The sequence below is a fragment of the Rhagoletis zephyria genome, unplaced genomic scaffold (assembly GCF_001687245.7).
Source record: "Rhagoletis zephyria isolate East Lansing unplaced genomic scaffold, Rhagoletis_zephyria_1.1 Rzeph_scaffold_06092, whole genome shotgun sequence".
In the NCBI taxonomy this organism is placed as follows: domain Eukaryota; kingdom Metazoa; phylum Arthropoda; class Insecta; order Diptera; family Tephritidae; genus Rhagoletis; species Rhagoletis zephyria.
The window spans coordinates 16,560-38,022 of record NW_016163175.1 but is presented as its reverse complement, the minus strand read 5'-3'; the positions used below and the strand labels follow the sequence as shown (position 1 = coordinate 38,022).

Sequence of the window (21,463 nt, the reverse complement as noted above, 5' to 3'; positions counted from 1 at the left end):
ACAAGCCTTTGACAATTTATACCGAAACTTAAGCATATTGTATTGTATACAATAGCAGTAGAAGAGATGTTCAATTTATTATATAAATATGTACATATGTTTATTTTTTATTTATTTGGGCTTTAAGTATGAGAAAAAGCTTTTTTAATAAACTACATAACTTTTATTTGCTTGCACAGCGATAAACACCAAAGACTATGTAAATGTTGGTTAGAAGCGATTTTTATGTATTCTCGCTACGCTAATACGTTAGGTTGTAAACTTAGCCTAATACTGAATCTCAGCTGGACGCCATATTAAAGCTGTATGACTATTATTTAACTAATTTAACAATTTCATTATGTACAACTCAACTATGCCACTTTATGTGTATTTCCGAACCTTTTTTAAACAGCGCATCTCTTAAAAATTTAATAATGGCGAAAAATTCATTGCTTTCAAAATATAAGTTTTTCCAGATTTAATTAAAAATCATCAAATCCTTATAAATTTTGAGGCGCTCGGGTTTTAGAGGGGGTAGTACCGAAATTCCCTCGACAGAATGTACCTCGTTTTTAAATTAGGTACTCACATTCATATATATTCGCGATTTTCTTGCCTGCATATTACGAAAAGGAATGCTGAGATTTATAAAAAGAATTCCAAGTCGCGCAGATTAAAAAAGAGCTTCGGTGTAAATTTTATGTCTGAGTTAATTTTAAATTTGATTAGTAAATTTTATTCCTCGAATCCTTTTGTACTCTTCACACTCATGAAAATATATTTATGCTAGAATATGGTGTAAATTCTTTACCATTATGGTGTATGATTTGAGCCAATACCAATACGTATTTTACACCAACGGAGTTTATATTATGTTCTAGAAATAAGAAAACTTGTATACCACTAACATAATATATATGTCGAAAATCAGTAAACAAAATTTACGGTAGGTGTAAATAATGCACGAAAAAGCGGTATAACCTTTACACTGAATCGAGATAAACTGTTCAAAAACTGCGCTTAGAAATGGCATATTTTTTATATTGAAAATGTATATCACGCCGATGTAAAAAATACACAAAATATTTTGGTGTATTTTTGACTTTTGTGCTACTTGAGCAGTTGAAACCAAAATTTCAATAAAGCCAAGTACATAGAGAATTAAAATATTTGTATGGATTAAGGCGATTTCACCTGTCTCACCGAGAGCTCAAAAAAATACGCTGAATTGCATGTAGGCAACTAAATATATCATTTACTGTTTGCTTCAGAATAAATTATAATGTGCCGAACTGAGCGTTGAACCGGCCGCACTTCAGTAACCTCTCCGACAATAAATTTACTGCTGAAAGCAAATAAACAGCTGTCCGGAGACCAATGGTGTATCCGGCTTTACTATGCATTTAAAGAACTGGAGTGCCCAAATTAATTATAGATGGAGTAAAATTGAAAAAGCACGCTCTCGAAATTTTAATTTTGAAAATTTATTCTTGAATATCTTTAGCCGACTTCAAAAAAAGGAGAAGGTTATCAATTCGTCAATTCTTTATGTAAATTACTTGATCAACGACTGGCTTGCTTTGTTGAACTCGGCCACAATCGCTTAGGCAGTTACAGCGCCAAATAAGAAGAAGAAGAAATTACTTGATATAAAATATGATTTTAACCCTTAGAACTTGCTTTTATTTTGTCTATGACTATCAGGCCAAAATTAAATGGTTTTTAGAAAAGGCGTACAAGATTTTTCTAACAATTTGTTTTTTTTTCGAAAGTAAATAAAATACCTTTTAGTTTATTTTTTCGCCGAGAGAAGTTAACTATTAATATCGAAAATTACCTTTCATTTAAAATTTTTTATTAATTATTAATTATGCGTAAAAAGTTGTTTCTATGTAGTTTATCATCGTCAAACATTTGGCTTAAATCATGTACTGGTTTTGCCACATTTGTTTTTTTTTTTGCCAATAGATAATACAAACGTATGTATGTAAAACGCCAACCAAAAGTCAAGATCGCGAAGACGACAAAAATGGCCTTCGAAATAGCCAACTGGTTTTAATTTATTAGAATATGTGTCTATACTTATGTATGTATGTATGTATGTATATGTCGCACACACAAATTTAATCAAACTAACAAATATGAAATCATGTTTGATTATTAATGAAGAAGAATTACACAGCAGGGTCAAGTTTATTTAAGAAAAACCTGGAAAACTATTTCAGTGCCTTTTTAAGTGATGCAAACGTGCAACAACGGTGGCCGAGCCTACTTTATTTCAAGAACGGTGCGCTCCTTGTTCTTTAACTGAAGGCCGCCAAAACTGATTCGCATTATTTGTTTTAACAAAGCAAATAGAAGGTGGAAAGCTCATCGTTGTCATAAACATATTATACCTCGTCGAAAGTGGTGCTTCTCTTATAAAGCCATCTGTAATCCGGAAGGCCCATATATGTAACTGTAAGGCCCTCCATTTGTGTGAAAACATCAAGACGTAGATCACGAATTGCAGCTCAGTCAAGCAGCTTTCCTTCTGCACTTCACAGATACTTTTACATGGTTCTAAGGAAATAAAATTAAATTAAGAAGCGCCTGACGGAATTCGGCACCTTCTGGAAGCCAACATATAGCGGCACACTCCTCTGCACGCTCAGCCACTGCCAACTACGCATGCATGCTGTCAAATGTTTAGCTTAAGCAAATAAAATACAATAATTGCTTTCAAATGATATCATCATTTTCGAACGTTTCGAACGTTTTCCGCATACGAAAATTGATGATAACTGTAGCAGTTTTTTCTATTCGTTTTCGGACACGAAAAATTGAACTAAACTGCACTGTCGGCAAAATTTACGTTTCTTTGCTGGCTGGGATACTACATAAGCGGTATTGTTTTCAAAATTTCTTTTTGATGCAGACATTTTCTTACAGCATCTACGTAGAAACGTTTCCGCATAAAAAATTAAATTTTGAAGAAAAATGTCGCTTGCATCTTTTTAGCGGTTACGGCTCGATATTATCACCGAACATTTTATATAAACACTAACACATGAGCGGAAAATCCTTTCCATTTGTATATTTCTTGTCTAATTTTCATTAAGTCGTTGGTTTTACGTTAAAATATTATGAACTCACCAGTTTTGGAGACGCCATGGTAAAGCTCGCAGCAGATCACAACACAAACTGAAGCGTAGCCTCCATTATGAATGAACATTTCGCCTCGGTTTGGATTTAAAATAGTAATATACATACATACATAGATATTTACATATGCAGATACTACCAGAAAATCAACAAAACTTAAAATGAACTAGTTAAAAGACAATATTGTGATGATGACGATGGTGATTACAATAGGGCAGAGAATGCATACATTTGTGTCGCTTATTGATCGTATTGAAATAAACGAAATACGGATACTTAAAATTCAAAATTTAATTTTTTATTCCGATCTGATCTGTTGCAGCCCAGGTACGCGACGCCTTCAGGCAAGGCAACTTCGAGGAAAATCGCAGTCGCAATATACAGCCTGCAATTTCGCCACTAAACCACTATACCAGCTCAACGAGGGGGGCAATATTCAAGAAATCGAAATATCCAAGCAGTTGAACTACATCGACGACTCATTACGTACCGTCGCGCGAAACTAGTTGGTTTGCAGCGTCCCCGAAATGGTAACGATGGGGAATTTCAGGAAGCTGCAGAGCAAAATAATGCCACCTAGATAACCTCGCCTCGATTGAGCGCAACTCCAAACTATGTGGGACCCATATAGGCAGCTAAAGACGGAGCGACTTATATTTTCCATAATACATATAAAGAGAGAATCCGAAATAAGTGATTGCGAAGAGTTTGGAATGCTGGTCGATAGCAAGAATGGACGAAAAGTTTATCAGAAAGTTAGGCAGACCAACACTTAAATCAACAGATAAAAAAAACGAGCCAAATTTGTAATGTAATGGCAAGGCGAAATTCAAGAATTCTTCTATTCTTTTTCAATTAACAAATACTGAAATTAAGCAATGAGTGTTAATTTTATTTAAAAATAATTATGAATAAAATCTACAAGTATTACTTCAAGTATGGGCAGCTTCGTCTATACAATTGTGGAAGAGCAACTATTGCTGCACTTCTTTGTTTAACCGGCCCCAGACATTAAAGCTTTTGCACTTAATTTACGATTCTTCAACATATAGCGCGGCTTGTAACCATCCTTGTCCGCTGTATACATCGTCACTGTCTCCGTATCGGTCTTCTCATCGTACACTGTGTACATACCCATTATAACTAGTTGTTCATCTGGTGTATCTGGATTCATTACGACACCGATTTCCTCGCGTTTACTGCCATTTGGCTCCTCCAGTCTGCACGAATTCAAATTAATAAATTACACATGTTTTAATGCTTCGACAACTGTATCACTTACTTGAAGCGATAACCCTCCTTTGTGGGCACTTGGCTGTAGAACTCCGTCTTGATGGCAGGATATATGTAATCCAGTAGACCAGCATTTACCGATATGGAAAAGGTGGCAAAAAATGATAGAGCAAGTAACTGAAATTATTGAATTTTAATTCGTTTATATTAGTAAGAACTCATTGGTTACTAACATAGGACTTATGATACACATATCGATAGAAGTTTTTTTTTTTAAATAATTTTTTATTAATGCAGAAATGTATCTAATTGCTCTAGAAACATTTCTGCACCAAAAATATTATTGAAAAAATATCGTTTACATATTTTGGCGGTTAGAGCTCGATATGTAAGTTACTTATTTTAACTGCTATCTCTTACGTAGGCTATGCCAGCAAATAATTTCTTCAAATCAATTACTTTGTAGGGAATATGTCACGTGAACTAATGTTAGGGTCATAGACTACGGATCTGTATGCCGATTTTCTGGATCAGGTCATTTTTTCAAAGATATTTATGTTTGTATTGTGCATGAGAATATTCAAACTTAAACAGTGAAAAATTAAAAAATAATAGATATTTTGAATTTATTTCATTTGTATTTAAAGCCTGTTCTTTTACAAAAGAATCATGCTACTAACAAATAAAATCATTGGATAAATAAACAGGAAAGCCATACTCGTATATGGCCACACTCGTACATGGCGTATGAGTAACATTTTCCATGTTAAACGTTTGAATTTATTTTCATACACTATGCCAACTTAAAATGAAAGTACTTATGTGGGTGTACTATTGAAAACAAATTGTATGATGAATTCACAAATCGTCACCTGAAAGGCAAAAAGACGTAACAACATTATAACTGAAATGGAAAAAGTCGTGACTAAAGATTTTTATCTTTTTCTTAATATGATGTGGGAGTTGTAATTTGATGAAATACATCATATCAATCCAAAACTGAATTTTGAATTTTTTATTAGTTACGACTTTTGAATTTCAGCGACGATGTTTGTTACGTCGTTTTGCATTTCAGGTGACGGAATATTAATAGTTATNTTGAATTTCAGCGACGATGTTTGTTACGTCTTTTTGCATTTCAGGTGACGGAATATTTAGTATAAAAATGAANCTTATGTGGGTGTACTATTGAAAACAAATTGTATGATGAATTCACAAATCGTCACCTGAAAGGCAAAAAGACGTAACAACATTATAACTGAAATGGAAAAAGTCGTGACTAAAGATTTTTATCTTTTTCTTAATATGATGTGGGAGTTGTAATTTGATGAAATACATCATATCAATCCAAAACTGAATTTTGAATTTTTTATTAGTTACGACTTTTGAATTTCAGCGACGATGTTTGTTACGTCGTTTTGCATTTCAGGTGACGGAATATTAATAGTTATAGTTAAAGGAAATGTAATACACCGCAATAACTTAGGGATATATTTAGCACGATTTTACATAACCACAAATTTCATTGTTCTTCAAGACATTTACACAAACCATACACGATTCAAGTCATGGTGAAACCGTGGTGGATGAAGTAAAAATAGCGATGGACTTGGGCGAGCCTAAGATATTTACCAAAAATTGCCATCTTTCACACAGATTATTTTTAGAGCATTATGAACCATATTTTTGCTATTAAATACCAATCAAAATTCTAAAAAAGCGGATTTTCGGCCCACCTTATAACATGTGATCGACAAAACAGTCGATGTGTTTAACTGGAGGATGTACCTCCGAAGACCTGGCAACACTCATACGCCATGTCAGGGGCTGAAATGAATTTTTATGAGTAACATTAAGTCATTTGTCTTTCACTTTAATTTTCACACTCTTTAAATCAAATTCTGTTCCTTTACTCATTATTATTATTATTTTTGAAAATGCACACGTACTTTTATTATCTCACTTATGCTCTTTGAAAGCTCTTTAGTGATTTGTTTTATATTGAAAGTATAACTTTAAATTAAAGCAAATAAATATGACACATAAATTTATAAAACAATAACAAGTAATTTTTAGTCAAAGAACTAAACCAACTTCAGTACTCATATAAAAGTTTTCATGATCCAATGATCGGATAATGGGACCACCAGGGAGGTACCACCTTTCCTTAAAAAAAAAATTATTGAAATCGGTTAACGCGGTTCAAAGTTATGCGTTAACATACATAAAAATAAATAAATATTCCGACGAATTGATAACCTCTTCCTTTTGTTTNCAAAATTCTAAAAAAGCGGATTTTCGGCCCACCTTATAACATGTGATCGAAAAAACAGTCGATGTGTTTAACTGAAGGATGTACCTCCGAAGACCTGGCAACACTCATACGCCATGTCAGGGGCTGAAATGAATTTTTATGAGTAACATTAAGTCATTTGTTTACTAATTTTCTTTCACTTTAACTTTCACACTCATTCAATCAAATTCTGTTCCTTTACTCATTATTATTATTATTTTTAAAAATGCACACGTACTTTTATTATCTCACTTATGCTCTTTGAAAGCTCTTTAGTGATTTGTTTTATATTGAAACTATAACGTTAAATTAAAGCAAATAAATATGACAAATAAATTTATAAAACAATAACAAGTAATTTTTAGTCAAAGAACTAAACCAACTTCAGCACTCATATAAAAGTTTTCATGATCCAATGATCGGATAATGGGACCACCACGGAGGTACCACCTTTCCTTAACAAAACAAAAATATTGAAATCGGTTAACGCGGTTCAAAGTAATGCGTTAACATACATAAAAATAAATAAATATTCCGACGAATTGATAACCTCCTCCTTTTGTTGAAGTCGGTTAAAAAATAGCAGGTACTCTCATATCACAGTTCAGTATTTATAACAACACAATTTTTAAATTTGAATCAGAAGAATTATAGTTTATCATTGTTAGCCGAAAGTTTTTTTTTCAGGTCATTTAAAAATTAAATTAATTGAAATTTTTTTAAATAACTAGCAATCTTATATATTTTTTAACTGNAACAACACAATTTTTAAATTTGAATCAGAAGAATTATAGTTTATCATTGTTAGCCGAAAGTTTTTTTTTCAGGTCATTTAAAAATTAAATTAATTGAAATTTTTTTGAATAACTAGCAATCTTATATATTTTTTAACTGACCAGTTTTACAGAAGCCATGATGCGTTGCAACACGTTTAAGATCAAGTCATCGACTGATTCATTGTAATCAAAATAGTTTTGCTTGACGGTTTGGCTTCGCATCTTTGAAGAGGTGTAATAACTAAATAGGCAAGAATGCTAAAAAGCCAGCAAACATATACATACACATCTCCATTATTTCTTACATAAACTCGTATATATATACTTACATAAAGGTGTGCATGTATGCAACTTACATACATTTGTGAGTATGTATGCATCTACGATAGCTGAAACAAACCTCAGAGCAGCCATTAACAACTTAGTAGTCAGTTCTAAAATTTTATTCAATTTGTTATTTATTCCTATTGTCCCTTCAATGCTAATATAAAATCATGAATCGACAGGTGTAACACTGGCATCAAGCATATTGCACTATATCTGATACCATTGACAGTTGCAGTTTTTTACATACATATGTATGTACCTATATGTATACGTAAATAAATTAAATTATATTTTTTAAATTTCTATTCTCTTGCGGTAAAACCAATCTTAGTCACTTAGCAATGCATGACTTTGCGGTNAGTCAGTTCTAAAATTTTATTCAATTTGTTATTTATTCCTATTGTCCCTTTAATGCTAATATAAAATCATGAATCGACAGGTGTAAGACTGGCATCATGCATATTGCACTATATCTGATACCATTGACAGTTGCAGTTTTTTACATACATATGTATGTACCTATATGTATACGTACATAAATTGAATTCTATTTTTCTAAATTTCTATTCTCTTGCGGTAAAACCAGCCTTAGTCACTTAGCAATGCATGACTTTGCGGCAATCTGCTCCACGAAAATCAAACACATGACCTTTGAGGTGGAGAAAATGCAAAAGATTACAACAATGCATGAGTAAAACATTTACCAAAGATAATGAATAGTGGTAAAATAATTGTTGTTTTGCAATATTTAATGAATGAAAAAACTGAGTAAGAACTATTTGAGAAAAATTTCTTCAACGACTTACACTAGGGTGTGGCGAAAAAAAACAATTTTTCAATTTCGAAATTCCAATAGGGCCGAAAACGTTGAACCGATTTAAACCGAAACACCCGACATGTAGAACCCATATACTTGTAGGTACGGTGACCATCCGTCCTGTAATATACGGGACAGTCCTCTCTTTGGACCCATTGTCCTGGTAATTTATTTACTTTATACGGGGCGCCAAATGTTCTGTGTTTTTTTTGATGTCCTGTATTTGTCCCGTATTCGGTGTTCCGACGCCTTAACAGCTCATTAAAAAGTCATGCCTATGAACGAGTTTTAAGTGATGTTGGTATATGATCGTAATTTCTTCATAAACAGTTATTATTATTATTTTCTAATACATACATACATACATACAGTGACCAAAATAGAAATTAGGACCCGACATTTTAGTAAGTTTTGGCAATTTTTCCTTAGTTTATTTAATGTTTATTTATTATTTTATGAAAGTAAAGCTCTTTTCCTAACAAAACCATATGATACCAAATTTCGAACATTGTGCAACAAATTATAAAAATTAATTCTGAAATCTTTCGCCAAAATTTCAAACTTTTTAATTAGAATCTTTAGAAAAAAATTTGGTTTGCAATTTTGTAACTCATTAAAATTGAGTATAATAAAGTGCGAGTGGAAAGTGCTGCTCATTTGCTTCTCTTTCAAAAAAAAAAATGGTTGAACATACTTTGTATGAAAAAATGCGTAACACCGCCAACCAAAAAAAATTTCCAAAAATTAGTGGTAAGCCCTGCCGACTTAAAATTGCACTTTATTATAGTAAAGTTTAACGAATTTTTTAACAAATTTTACGGGGTAATCCCGAGAAAATTATCCTAAAAATTTGTGATGTTACTAAAAGAATACTGTTTCAGGGAAAACGGTGTGGAAAAAATTTCAAAAATTTTTTTTGTCCCTTATTCGGCTCTCATAAATATGGTCACCATACATATAGGCAGCTAAAGAGGAAAGCGACACGTATTTTCCATAATATAAAGACAGAATCCAAATTGAGTGATTGCGAAGATTTTGGAATGCTGGCCGATAGTTTGTTAGAAAGTTATCATCAACGGCTAATAAAAACGAGCAAAGCCCACCTAATTTGTAATATAATGGCAAGGCCAAATTCAAGAATGCTTCTCTTCTTTTTCAATTAATACTGAAATTAAGCGTTAAGCGTTAATTTTATTAAGGTTACACTCTAAAAAGTGCATGTAAAACTACTACCGAAAAGTGTTTATTTTTCAACCAGAATCTGTTCAGGTATACGCACAAGATGTTCAAGATTTGATTTTGAACATGAGTTGCTTAAAATATAGACATGAAATATTTTAAATTACCAACATTTCGAAAGTAAAAATATATTTTTTACAAATAATAAATACTAAGTGCCAGGGGCGCACGCAGGGGGGAAAGGATTTATACTTCTAAATATATATCATCAGAAAATATTGAAAATTTGCTCTATAAAATACATTTATGCAAGTTTTATGTACAGTATGAAATAAATAAATAAACTTTTTAAAGTATTTTTACTTCTTTTATTTATTCCACCACATAACTTTGCACCGCGTGAACTGATTCCAATAATTCTTTTTTTACCGGAAAGATGGTACCTTAAGGGTCGTCCCGTAATTTGGTTTAGATCCGATCATGAAAATAATGAAAAAATTAACGGTTAAAGATGCACTCAACTTTCGAAAGTAATACAAAATTTTACAAAAGATTTTTAATATAAATAAATTAAATAATTTCACGAAATTTTTACACTGTTTTATTCATTTTCGTCGATTTCTGGTTTCTCATTTTTTAATACTTCGAATAACGAAAATTTAACTGAACTTGTATTTTTATCATGTATGTAGCTCATTTTGGTGGAACGAATTCGAAGTTAGCAAATTAAATTTTCGAATGCTTATTAAGTACATATCAGCGGTAAACTTTTTTAAGGCTGTAAAGTGTAAGTGAGTATGCATTGCATATTTTTAGAACAATGTTTTCATTCGCAGTTAAACTTTAAAGAGCTCTCAAGAAAAATGAAAAATTCTTACAAAATGACGCACAAGAAATGGAAAAGAAATTTTTTTTCTATCAAAATGTCTTAAATCATAATAAATTTAACCCCAAAACCCACCCCTTGTTTGCGCTACGTTACAAATTTGATATGTAAAAGTAAACAGACAGTGTTTAATTTTGCACACACTAGAACAGGAAACTGGTTACCTCTCTTTATATGCGTAAATTTAAACGAAAATTTTTTAGATGAAAATTTTAAACATTTTATGTGTAAACTATGAAAATGTGAACAATAAATGTTTAAAACCCAAAAAACCAATTTGAAATTTGTTCTACGCAACACATGTGATAAGTAAAAGTAAGCAAGCAGTGTTTAATCTAATCAACACGGTGTGTAAATTTGCATTCATTAAGAAAGGAAACTGGTTACCTATCTTAATATGCGCAAATTTAAACAAAAATTTTTTTAGAGTGTATACTATGTTCACGTTGAGCCTTTAACTCGAGTTTATCTGCCATTTTAGAGTTTAACGCTAAACTCTGCTCTAAAACTCGCAGTTTCGGATGCAAATAATTTTCGTTTAACTCGCCTTAAACACCACTTTTATTTGGAGTTAAAGCGTTTCCGAATTTGGTTTGTGTCTTTGATAATCCAAACCTGCAACCAACTTTACAACAGGTAGTCTGTACTGTAGGATTTAATCAGAAATAAGTGTACTAATCAACAATCTAGCTATGCAAAAACCAAAAATGTGGCCCGATAAACTTTTTGGTCTAAATCCTGGAGTACGGAAACAGGCTAAATGTGAATAAGAAAAAGTAAACGAACAAATGTCAAATTAAACTCTGAGTTTATTAAACACCCCAGTGAGAAAACTTGACAGTTGTTCATAAACCCTAAAGGTTAAACTCGAGTTGAAATTTCAACTTTCAATTTCAATATAGTGCTAGGTGAGGTTATTCTGGCTGGCTGACGGCCCCACATAGACCAATAGGTATCTAGTGATGCCAGATGGAAATAGAGGTTCAGTTAATTATATTCGAAGTATGCATCATTTAGGATGTCAACGCTTTTTGAGAATTTCTACAGTACTTGAAGCCCAAGTGTTGCCACGTCTTCAAGATTATTAAACCCTGGAGCTCTGAGATATTTTAATCGTGTTTTTGGTACAGCAGAACAATGGCATAGAACGTGTTCTACTTCACCTACAGCAATCCCCATTTTCCTCCTTCTTCGATAGTAACCCGAAACCCCTATCCCAGTTCCAGCAAGGTATTATGTAGCCTGCTGTGGCTACACGCTCTTTGGCTATTGAGCTATGGCCAGAGTTTTTTTGCTTGAACTCCCCTGTTGCATTAGGTCTCTCCGCGAACTTAGCAGCAAGGCTCTATGCCGCAAGCTCGATAGGTGTTATATTGAGAATGTTTGCCTCTGCAGCCATTGGAGTTGTTCTGAGTGCTCCAATTTTCATTGTATTGATCCTTTCTGTTGCGGTCCACCACACCCCGAGCGGCATAGAGTAGTATTGGCCTAACTACTGCTGTGTAGCATCAATGCACTAGGACAGGGGATAAAACCCAAGTAACACCTAGCATCGTTTTGCATGCGTAGTGGGCATTACTCGCTTTCTTCACTCTGTCCTCCACATTGTACCTCCACAGCAGTTCGCAGCCTAGGATTACTCCAAGGTACTTGGTGCGGTCTTTTGTTTTTGAGTTCAGTGCCGTTCAGTTTAAGGAACTTCCACGCAGGAATCTTGTATTTTCTTGTAAGAAGTACAATGTCCATTTTTTCTGCATTAATCCCTAAACCTTCGCTTCATTCATTATATAATTTATGGTATCTAGGTATTTTCCGGTCCCCATTACTGCAATGTCATCAGCATATGCAACTAGTTTGGGTGCCCTCCCTTCAAATTTATTTAGTAGGTCGTTTACCACAAGCAGCAATAGGAGCGGTGAGAGTACCCCTCCCTGTGGTGTGCCCTTTACCGCCTACTTTGTTAGCCTGGCTTCACCTCATTCTGATCTAATTCGTCTACAGCCTTAAAAGTTTTTTATCCATAGAAGAATGGCAGGTTCTTCGTTCTTTGCTTGTATGCTACCTAGACTAGCTTCTCTTGATACGCCATCAAAAGCTCCACCGATGTGTAAGAACATACCTAAAGCAAAATCCTTGTGTTCCAGCGTTTTTTTTTTCTATGTTCGTTACTAGAGCATGCTATGCAGCCTCTGTCGATCTTCCTTTTCTATATGCTTACGTGTTTGTCTAGGAATGAAGCTAAAGTAATGGGTCTGTATTCTTTCGGGTGTAGAGGGTCGACTTTACCTGCCTTGGGTATGAACACAACTCTCAAATCTCTCCACTACACAGGCACATATTTAGTTCAGCCTCAGACATCCCATGTATATCGGCTCTAGCTATGGGTTCACCATGTGAGTAACCTTCTGAATCATGGCCGGAAAAATTCCATCAGTTCCAGGTGACTTGAATGGATCAAAACTGTTTATTTCCCATTCAATCTGGCTTATTGTAATAATGTTGTGGGAGATGTCATTCACGTTTTCTTTTCCAGATTCCATATCTGTCACGTCTGCACATCCAGGAAATTGCATATCGAATAGGACCTGCAGCGATTCTTCGCAGCTTTCAGTCCATTCATCATCGGTTCTGCGTATTAACATTGCCGTGGACGGTTGTTGGACAGTAGCTACCTTAACCTTGCCACTTCGTTTGTATTCTCCCATGCTGCCGCAGAAGTCCTTTCACTATTGCTTCTTGGAGCTACGAATTTCTTTCTTAAAGCTTTTTAAGAGTTCTTTGCACTCCTCCCAACAAAACTTATTTTATGCTGCCTTATTTATTTAAAAGTAATCACATTTATAATGAATACAATTTTCATATTTGTGGAAAAACTACAAGTATTACAAATATGGACACTTTATCTATACAATTTCGGGAGAGCAAGTTTTTCTGTACTTCTTTGTTTAACCCGCCGAAGACGCTAAAGTTTTCCAGCCTAATTTACGATTCTTAAACATATAGCGTGGCGTATAGCCATCCTGGTCCGCTGTATACATCGTTACTCTCTCTGTAGTGGACTTCTCATCGTACATTGTGTACATATCCATTTTAGCTAGTTGTTCATCTGGTGTATCGGGATTCATGCCAACACCGATTTCCTCGCGTTCGCTGTCATTTGGCTCCTCCAATCTGCATGAATTCAAAATATTATGTTACACATGTTTTAATGCTTCGACAACTGTATCACTTACTTGATGGCAGGATTGGCAGGATATATGTAATCCAGTGGATCAGCATTTACGGATATGGAAAAGGTGGCGAACATTGATAGAGCAAGTAACTGAAATTATTGAATTTTAATTGGTTTATATTAGTAAAACCTAATTGGTTAGTTACATAGGATTTATGATACACATATCAGTAAACCAAGTATGTAAAAATCGAGCCCTAACCGCCGAAAAGATGTAAGTAAAATTTTTTTTAATTTTTTTTATGCAGAAAAAGGATATAAAAAAAATCCGCTTACATCTTTTCTGTGGTTTGGGTCGATATGTAAGTTACTTATTTTAACTACCATCTCTTACGTAGGCTATGCCAGCAAATAATTTCTTCCAAGCAATTATACTGTATAGGAAATGTCAAGATTTGAAATGACAGAAAAAATTGGGTCATAGACTACGGATCTGTATGCCATTTTCGAGATCGGGTCATTTTCTCAAGATTTGTATTGTGAATGAGAAAAATCAAACTTTAAAAGTGAAGAATTAAAAAATAATAGATTTTTCTTATCTAAAGCCTGTTCTTTTACAAAAGGATCAAGCTACTAACGAATAAAATCATTGGATAAATAAACAAGAAAGCCATATTCGAACATGGCCACACTCGTGTGTACATGGCGTATGAGTAACCTTTTCCATGTTAAACGTTTGAATTTTTTTTTTCAGGGTTTGAAAACACCAACTTAGACATTCCGAATTCGTTCAAAATATGTTAATTTTAAAACACAATTCTTTCAGTGTTCGTCGGGCTTTTTGGACATGGCGGCAATCCACTGTATGTTTAATTTAATAGTGTTCGCTTTATTTTTGTGAAAACGAAACATGTTTTGCAAGTTCTGGAACATTTCTACATTCTTTCTTCAAATATTTATATCTCTTATTCCAGATCTTTTTCGTTTGATTTTTTGCATTATGTTTTTATTATATTTGTGATTTAAAATTTTTAAATAAAATCAACTGATGGCGGTTCATGATTGTGTGTTGATTAATAGCACTACACTGAGGATTTGGCAGTAACATCTTTCATCTATGGAAATAACACTGTAAGCATAAACAGACGGCAACGTTGATCCGGATTAACGTCGCAATTGATCTACCGTCTGATCCCCAAAAAATATCCGATCTTATTGACTTCGGTGTAACAAAGGGTATTGCGCGACACCAGATCATTCTCCCTGCCTTATAACATTATCAATGTTTATTTATTATAAATAAAAACAAAAAAATCTTACAAATAAGCACACAAAATGGTTAAAATACAAAAAGTATATCAGTTCGCTTATTGACCCGCAAATTCTTATTCGGACCAAGAATGATATCGACAGGGCAGTTGAAAATCTCCCCCGCAGAAATTGCAACACCAAATCCTTCTTTTAAACTACGCAGTTCTTACTGCCTGACCTGCACACCACAATTAATTTGATAAGTAAAAAGGGCAAAGTAAGAAGGGTATGGCAAAGAATTCGCTCTCCTAAGCTTAAACAGGCGGAAAAAGAAAGAAGTACGCAGTCGATCCTTCAGTCCTCGTCTGCTTCGAAACAGACTGACTACTCCCTTTGGCGAACACGGAAGCAGGCACGTTCTTCGAGAAGCTGGACGAGGAATGATGAGCATAAAGCAAACGCTTTCGCCTGTCATTTTTGGCACGTCTTTAGACCCAATGAAGGAGCCCACCCGTAAAATATTTCAATACCCCCCAGTAGCCTTACCACAAATCCCCTTCGGTTTAAAAAGAAAAATTTATTTAATACACTAGTTCTTAACATTCAGAAGAATAAAGCGCCTGGATCCACTAACGGTAGTATTATTAAATATTTTTAATTACTAAATATTTTTAATAACCATATTAAATATTTTTTAATATTAAATATTTTTAATAACCCGCCAGATTCAATAAATAGATTCTTATTATACAAAAAAAGTATATATCAAAATTATCCAATGACCAGATCTAAACCAATTTAGTTAGTATGTGACCACCTCGGACACACTACCTTACCGATAAAAAAAAATTATAGATAGATACGTGATCTAAATTTATGCGGAAACATACATAAAAAAAACTATTCCGACGAATTTATAACCTCCTCCTGTTTTCGAAGTCGGTTAAAAAATAGTAAGTCCTTTCATATCACTGTCATCAGTATTTATGTAAACACAATTTCTAAATTTGAATCAAAAGATTTGTAGTTTACCATTGTTAGCCGCAAGTTTTTTTTCAGGATTTTTAAAAATAAAAACAGAACTTTTTTAAAAATAACTAGCGATCTTATATATGTTTCTTAACTTACCAGTTTTAAAGAAGCCATGATGAGTTGCAACACGTTTAAGATCAAGTCATCGACTGATTTACTGTTAACAAAATAGTTAACTTTACGGCTTGGCCTCGCAACTTTAAAGATGTGTAATAAATAAATATGTAACAATCAGTGTTGCCGTTTTAGCCCTTTGGTGGCTAGATGTAGCTACCACATACTTTTTATTGCCACCTAAATTTTTTAAATTGCCCCAAGCCCTTTTTTTAGCCCCTTGGGGAATTTATTCATACTTGGTATGAAAAAGTTGTACATATATGCGTAATTTGATCTCATTTTTTTCATTTATTTTAGAGATGAATTTTTAAACTAAGAAAGACTGATATATATACAAATATGTAATTTATGTTCCTTACATTTTTATATATGCTTAATTTGTTAAATGGTACATCAATTCGATTGACCGTGTATGTTATTGCGGTGTGATTGTACCAGCTGCTGATGCGACTTCAAAAACTATTTGAAAATTTTATGATTGTGCTAGCATGCTGGTGTCTTGATGTAATTGATGAAATTAGCTCAATTTTCTAAGCAAAAAGTATTTTGGCGAAAATTTCTTGCACTATCTGAAGCAAAGCCGTGGCTGTGGAAGATTGAGTTCACGATATTGCAATTGTGAATTTAAAAAAAAAAAAACAATGTTTTAGCAAAATGGTAGAAAAATTATGAAACTCGGCTCTAATCATTTCGATCTTTCCTGGACCTCATATGTAAAGAAATAACCATTGTACCAGCATGTTGTTAAGTTATATGCTTCGAGCCTGATGGTACAATCACTTGATGGAGCCAGCAAAGTAAGCTGGTGTCGTATATTTCCTCTTTGCGCCGCTGTAGCAGTCGCAATTGCCGGGTGAACAGAGCACTAGAGTGCCTCTGGAGAGATCCGATTTCGAGTGCTCTTTAATGATTTGTTTTTTTTTTGTTTTCTAATTTTTTTTTTTAATAATCTGAAGATTTTAATATTTTAAAAACAAACCCTTTTTATTCAGTCAATTTTTATGATAATGAAGTACCTAGGTTTATTTCATAATGAAATTGTTGTTAAAATGTTTGTAACATCGAAATAGTACCAAAATCCATAGTATGTATACCATGGTGTACAAACCATATTGGACCAGCGCGAGCAAAATGGCATTCATACATGCTATCAGTTGACTGTCTCTGTTTGTTTTCACCACACATTTTTGGTGTAGTATAGTATATAAATCATATTTCAGTCAGGGCTATAACCAGCGCCACATGAATCCACATTTCCAACTTCGTAGAAAAATTATTAAAATTCAACAAGCTTTAACGTTTGCACCCAAAAATTGTAAACTTTTTATTTAGGCATTTTCTGCCATACAAACGAAATTGTGGAGCATATTTTAAATGGAAGAAAATGCACAACACCGTCAGTCAAAAAAATTATTTAAAATCAACTAGATTTTCTAGCGGCTTAAATTTCCATTTTAACCTACTAAAATTTGATGAGCTACAAAACTGCATAGCCATAATTTTCCTAAAGATTCTGAATAAAAAGTTTAAAATTTTCGGGTGGGTGCAAATGGTAAAGTTTGTTGAATATTGATAATATTTGTACGAAGTTTTAAATGTGGATTTATGTGGCGGAGATTAGGTAAGATTCTAGACTTTTATAAAAAAAATACAAATATTAAATAAACAAAAGAAAAATATTTAAAACTAGTCAGAATGTCACTTGACTTAATCAGCTGACCACAACGGTACATTAATACCTACATACCTACATGAAGGTATGCATGTATGCAACTTACATACATACAGGCAATTAAAAGTTATAAAATTTTAGTCAATTTGTTATTCCTATTGTCCTTTCCATGGAAATGCTAATAGAAAATCATGAATCGACAGGTGTAACGCTGGCATCATGCATATTGCACTCTATCTTTTACCATTGACAGTTGCAGTTTTTATATAAATTAAAAACTATTTTCATACATTTTTATTCTCTTGTGGTAAAACCAGCCTTAGTCACTTAGGAATGCATGACTTTGCGGCAATCTGCTCCACGTAAATGAATAACATGGCCTTTGAGGTGAAGAAGATGCAAAATATTACAACAATGCATCAGTAATTAAAATACATAACAGAGATATTGAATAGTAGTAAAATAATTGTTGTTTTGCAATATTTAATGAATGAAAAAACTGAGTAATAACTGTTTATCAAAAATTTTCTTGACGATGTACATTATTGTAGAGCGAAAAAATCAATATTCAATTTCGAAATTGTAGTAGGGCGGAAAAATTGCGTAGCATGATTACATTGAACCGATTTAAACCGTTTTCCGATCGGATCATATTTACGGTCGCCCCAAGAAATTTCTCAAAAATTATGGTTCTTTCACACTTATTCTAGAAAGATTTTTGTTATGCAGTTTGCAGCGCATTAAATTTTAATATAGTTAAGGCCAAATTCAGAGTGCTTTTTGTACTGAAAATCTGTAGTTAACTGCCGATTCGGAGTTAACTACGCACTGTGAATTTAGCGCTAAGTGCAAGTTTGAAGTTGCTACAAAATTGTGTTGATTTTTGTCAATTTTTTCGCTGACAGTCAACTGTCAACATAAAAATACCCAAAAATTGGCGATATTTTAGCAACATGAAACTTGCACTTATACTAAAATTAAAAAAAAAACAAAAAGCACAAGGTAATCAAATTTCTTGAAGATTTTACGAAACTTAAGACCAACGGTCTAATGTGATTATATTAGGCAACTTTTTGCCGCAGTATTATAATTTCGAATACGAAAATTTGACTTTTTTCGCTTTACCCTAAAATACATGCTATTTTATGTGAAAAAGACTTTACACCTAATTCTTGTATTATGAAACCTATAGTAAAATTCACCAAATGTTAGAATGTTCTCTACATCGTGGCTGAAACTGAATGTCAGCAGAGGAGAGAGCCCATAGAATCCTGCGAGGGCACACGCAAACTCCGGTGGCTTTTGTGTGAAGAGGTTGCGCAGCAGCAAATTCTGTTGGACGTCCTTGATGAGAAAAACTCTGATGGTCAGATCCCATTGGTAATGGCTGAAGGATGCAATGGCCAGTATCGCAGTAAAGATAGTGCACGATATTCCGGGCACCCGCGATATGCAAGGGAGTCGAATGAATTCAAAGCAAAATCCGCTATAGCTTGTGATGACGCTTGGTCAGTTTCACTCTACAAAAAGGCGAATACTGGGTTAGATCTAGCCTGGAGTGTAACCCACGGTAGTAGGTAGACACGCAGAACGATCAGGGGCGGCCAAAAATTATTTTTTAGAAGCGGTTTTGATGAAGAAAGGCCTTAAATTAGTAAGCGAATGTCATATGTAAAGAATGAAAAAATATTTTCGGGCACTGGCTGAGTTGGTTTCGAGATGTCTGAAATTTGAAAAAGAATTCCACAGACGATGGAATAATGAGCTCAATCAGCTTTACATCGACATAGTCACAGACGCTGGCGTACGTACAGATGTAAACGCTCTAGCCTTGAAAGTATTCAGCTCGGAACCCGCTGAACGTAGCAGAAGATGGTCTCCTTAGCCGGTTACAGCGTTAAATACGGAAAAGGTTGAAAAGGAAGGTGAAAAGGAAGAGTTAATAGGTTTGAGCTCTACTAAATATCTCCAAGATTTAACATTTTATGTGTATTGTGGCTTTGTATCAGACATATTTACTGTACGTAGTGATCTCAACCAAAAGTTTAGTTTCAAGTCGGAGAGGTTAACGTCATCCAACAGCAAGAAGGGTATTCCAACAAAAGTAAAGCCGGAATTATAATGCTCTCACCCCCTTGGGTTTCTCTATGCCAAAAAAAAATATACCCTTGTCCTTTTTATTCTGAAATCAAGAAAAATTTAGAAAGCTCTCAAAGTTTTCTATGTGTTTTATATCGAGAAAAACAATTTTTCGTAGAAATGGTATACAATTTTTGAAAATCAATATTTTTTCGATCGAAAAACTTTATTTTTCTTCAGAAGACGTTTAGTAACAATACCCAATTATTTATTTAACCATTTTCTATTATAAACTATTTTTAGAGGACACCCAAAACCTCAAAAAAAATGGAATGGGGGTAGAGCTCTTTTTAACAGTCGATTATCCGGTTAACCAATTATTCGAATAGTCGAGTAGCAACTTTTGCATTGACTGAAAATCGAATAGCAAGTATTCGATCGTTTCATCAACTTCGACTAGTCGTGCAATTGATTAACTGTCATTATTCGAATAGTGAAAAATGTTTAAATACAAATTTTTTCTCACTTCAAAACAAAAAATTTGCTTTATCCAAAATGAGTTTACGTAAGCGTAGCTGGGTGTGGAACTTCTTTTCTAATTCCGAAGGTGTAACAGAAGTCAAGTGTACAATATGGGGACAAAATATGGCCTATAATAATTCGACATCGTCTTTGGCAACCCATTTGAAGGCCATTCATAAAAGGAACAAGGAGCAGGACCTGGAACTGTATGTTTATGTTAACGAACTAAAAAGTGGTAATTTTCCAAGGTTTTTCCTCCCCAGGACCACAGATGTAGCCAATAGTGAATGTGCCGAACCAACCCCGGCAAAAAGTGTCAAGCGTAGAAGGAAAAACGAAGATGGCAAAACTATTTCAAACGAGTGCCAAGAGATTATTATTCGTGCAATAGCACGATTAATTGCGACAAATATGCTACCTATTTCTCTTGTTGCAACGCCTGTTTTCCATTAGTTTATGATCATGGTGTAATAATAACAAGGTGTTGTCAGTAACTTAACCTCACTTTTTCGGCAGGTCTATTCCGGTTACGCATTTTAAAGTAATATAAAAGGTACTAATTATTTACTACTTTTAATCCGTTTGTGCATACTATTTCGAATTAAATGTAGAAAAATATATAATTACAGGCTCATAAGCCTGAATATATGTTTGTATCGTCAGCCCCACACAGCTTGGACATATATTGTAAGTTATAAAAAAGTAAAGGCCGTAAAATAAAGCAATTTCCTATAAGACTGTTAATGATTTTTTAAATAGATTAAAACACATAAATATCGATAATATAAGCGAAATCGTAATTTAACCGCTATATTCTAGTGCATCAGTAGTCCATTTGGCTCGATATTATGACAATGCAGCAAAAGATATTCAATATAAAAAAATCGCCTTTCCATACGATTTTTGTGTACATGTTTTTCCATTGATAACCACGATATCTTTTATATTTTATATTTTGAGGACAAAAATTATACAAATCCA

The 21,463-nt window shown here is 33.7% G+C and overlaps 2 protein-coding genes across 2 annotated transcripts; both read right to left on the bottom strand.

Annotated features, from left to right (window-relative positions):
- Positions 1 to 4,045: 4,045 nt before the first annotated feature.
- Positions 4,046 to 8,687, bottom strand: LOC108372843 (uncharacterized). Its single transcript, XM_017628632.1, has 3 exons — positions 8,562 to 8,687; positions 4,409 to 4,536; positions 4,046 to 4,346 (listed from the first exon to the last, which is right to left on the bottom strand). The coding sequence occupies exons 1-3, from the start codon at positions 8,685 to 8,687 to the stop codon at positions 4,121 to 4,123; spliced, it is 480 nt and encodes a 159-aa protein (XP_017484121.1). The 3' UTR covers positions 4,046 to 4,120.
- Positions 8,688 to 13,429: 4,742 nt separating this feature from the next.
- Positions 13,430 to 16,241, bottom strand: LOC108372844 (uncharacterized). Its single transcript, XM_017628633.1, has 3 exons — positions 16,189 to 16,241; positions 13,871 to 13,959; positions 13,430 to 13,808 (listed from the first exon to the last, which is right to left on the bottom strand). The coding sequence occupies exons 1-3, from the start codon at positions 16,204 to 16,206 to the stop codon at positions 13,583 to 13,585; spliced, it is 333 nt and encodes a 110-aa protein (XP_017484122.1). The 5' UTR covers positions 16,207 to 16,241; the 3' UTR covers positions 13,430 to 13,582.
- Positions 16,242 to 21,463: the final 5,222 nt, after the last annotated feature.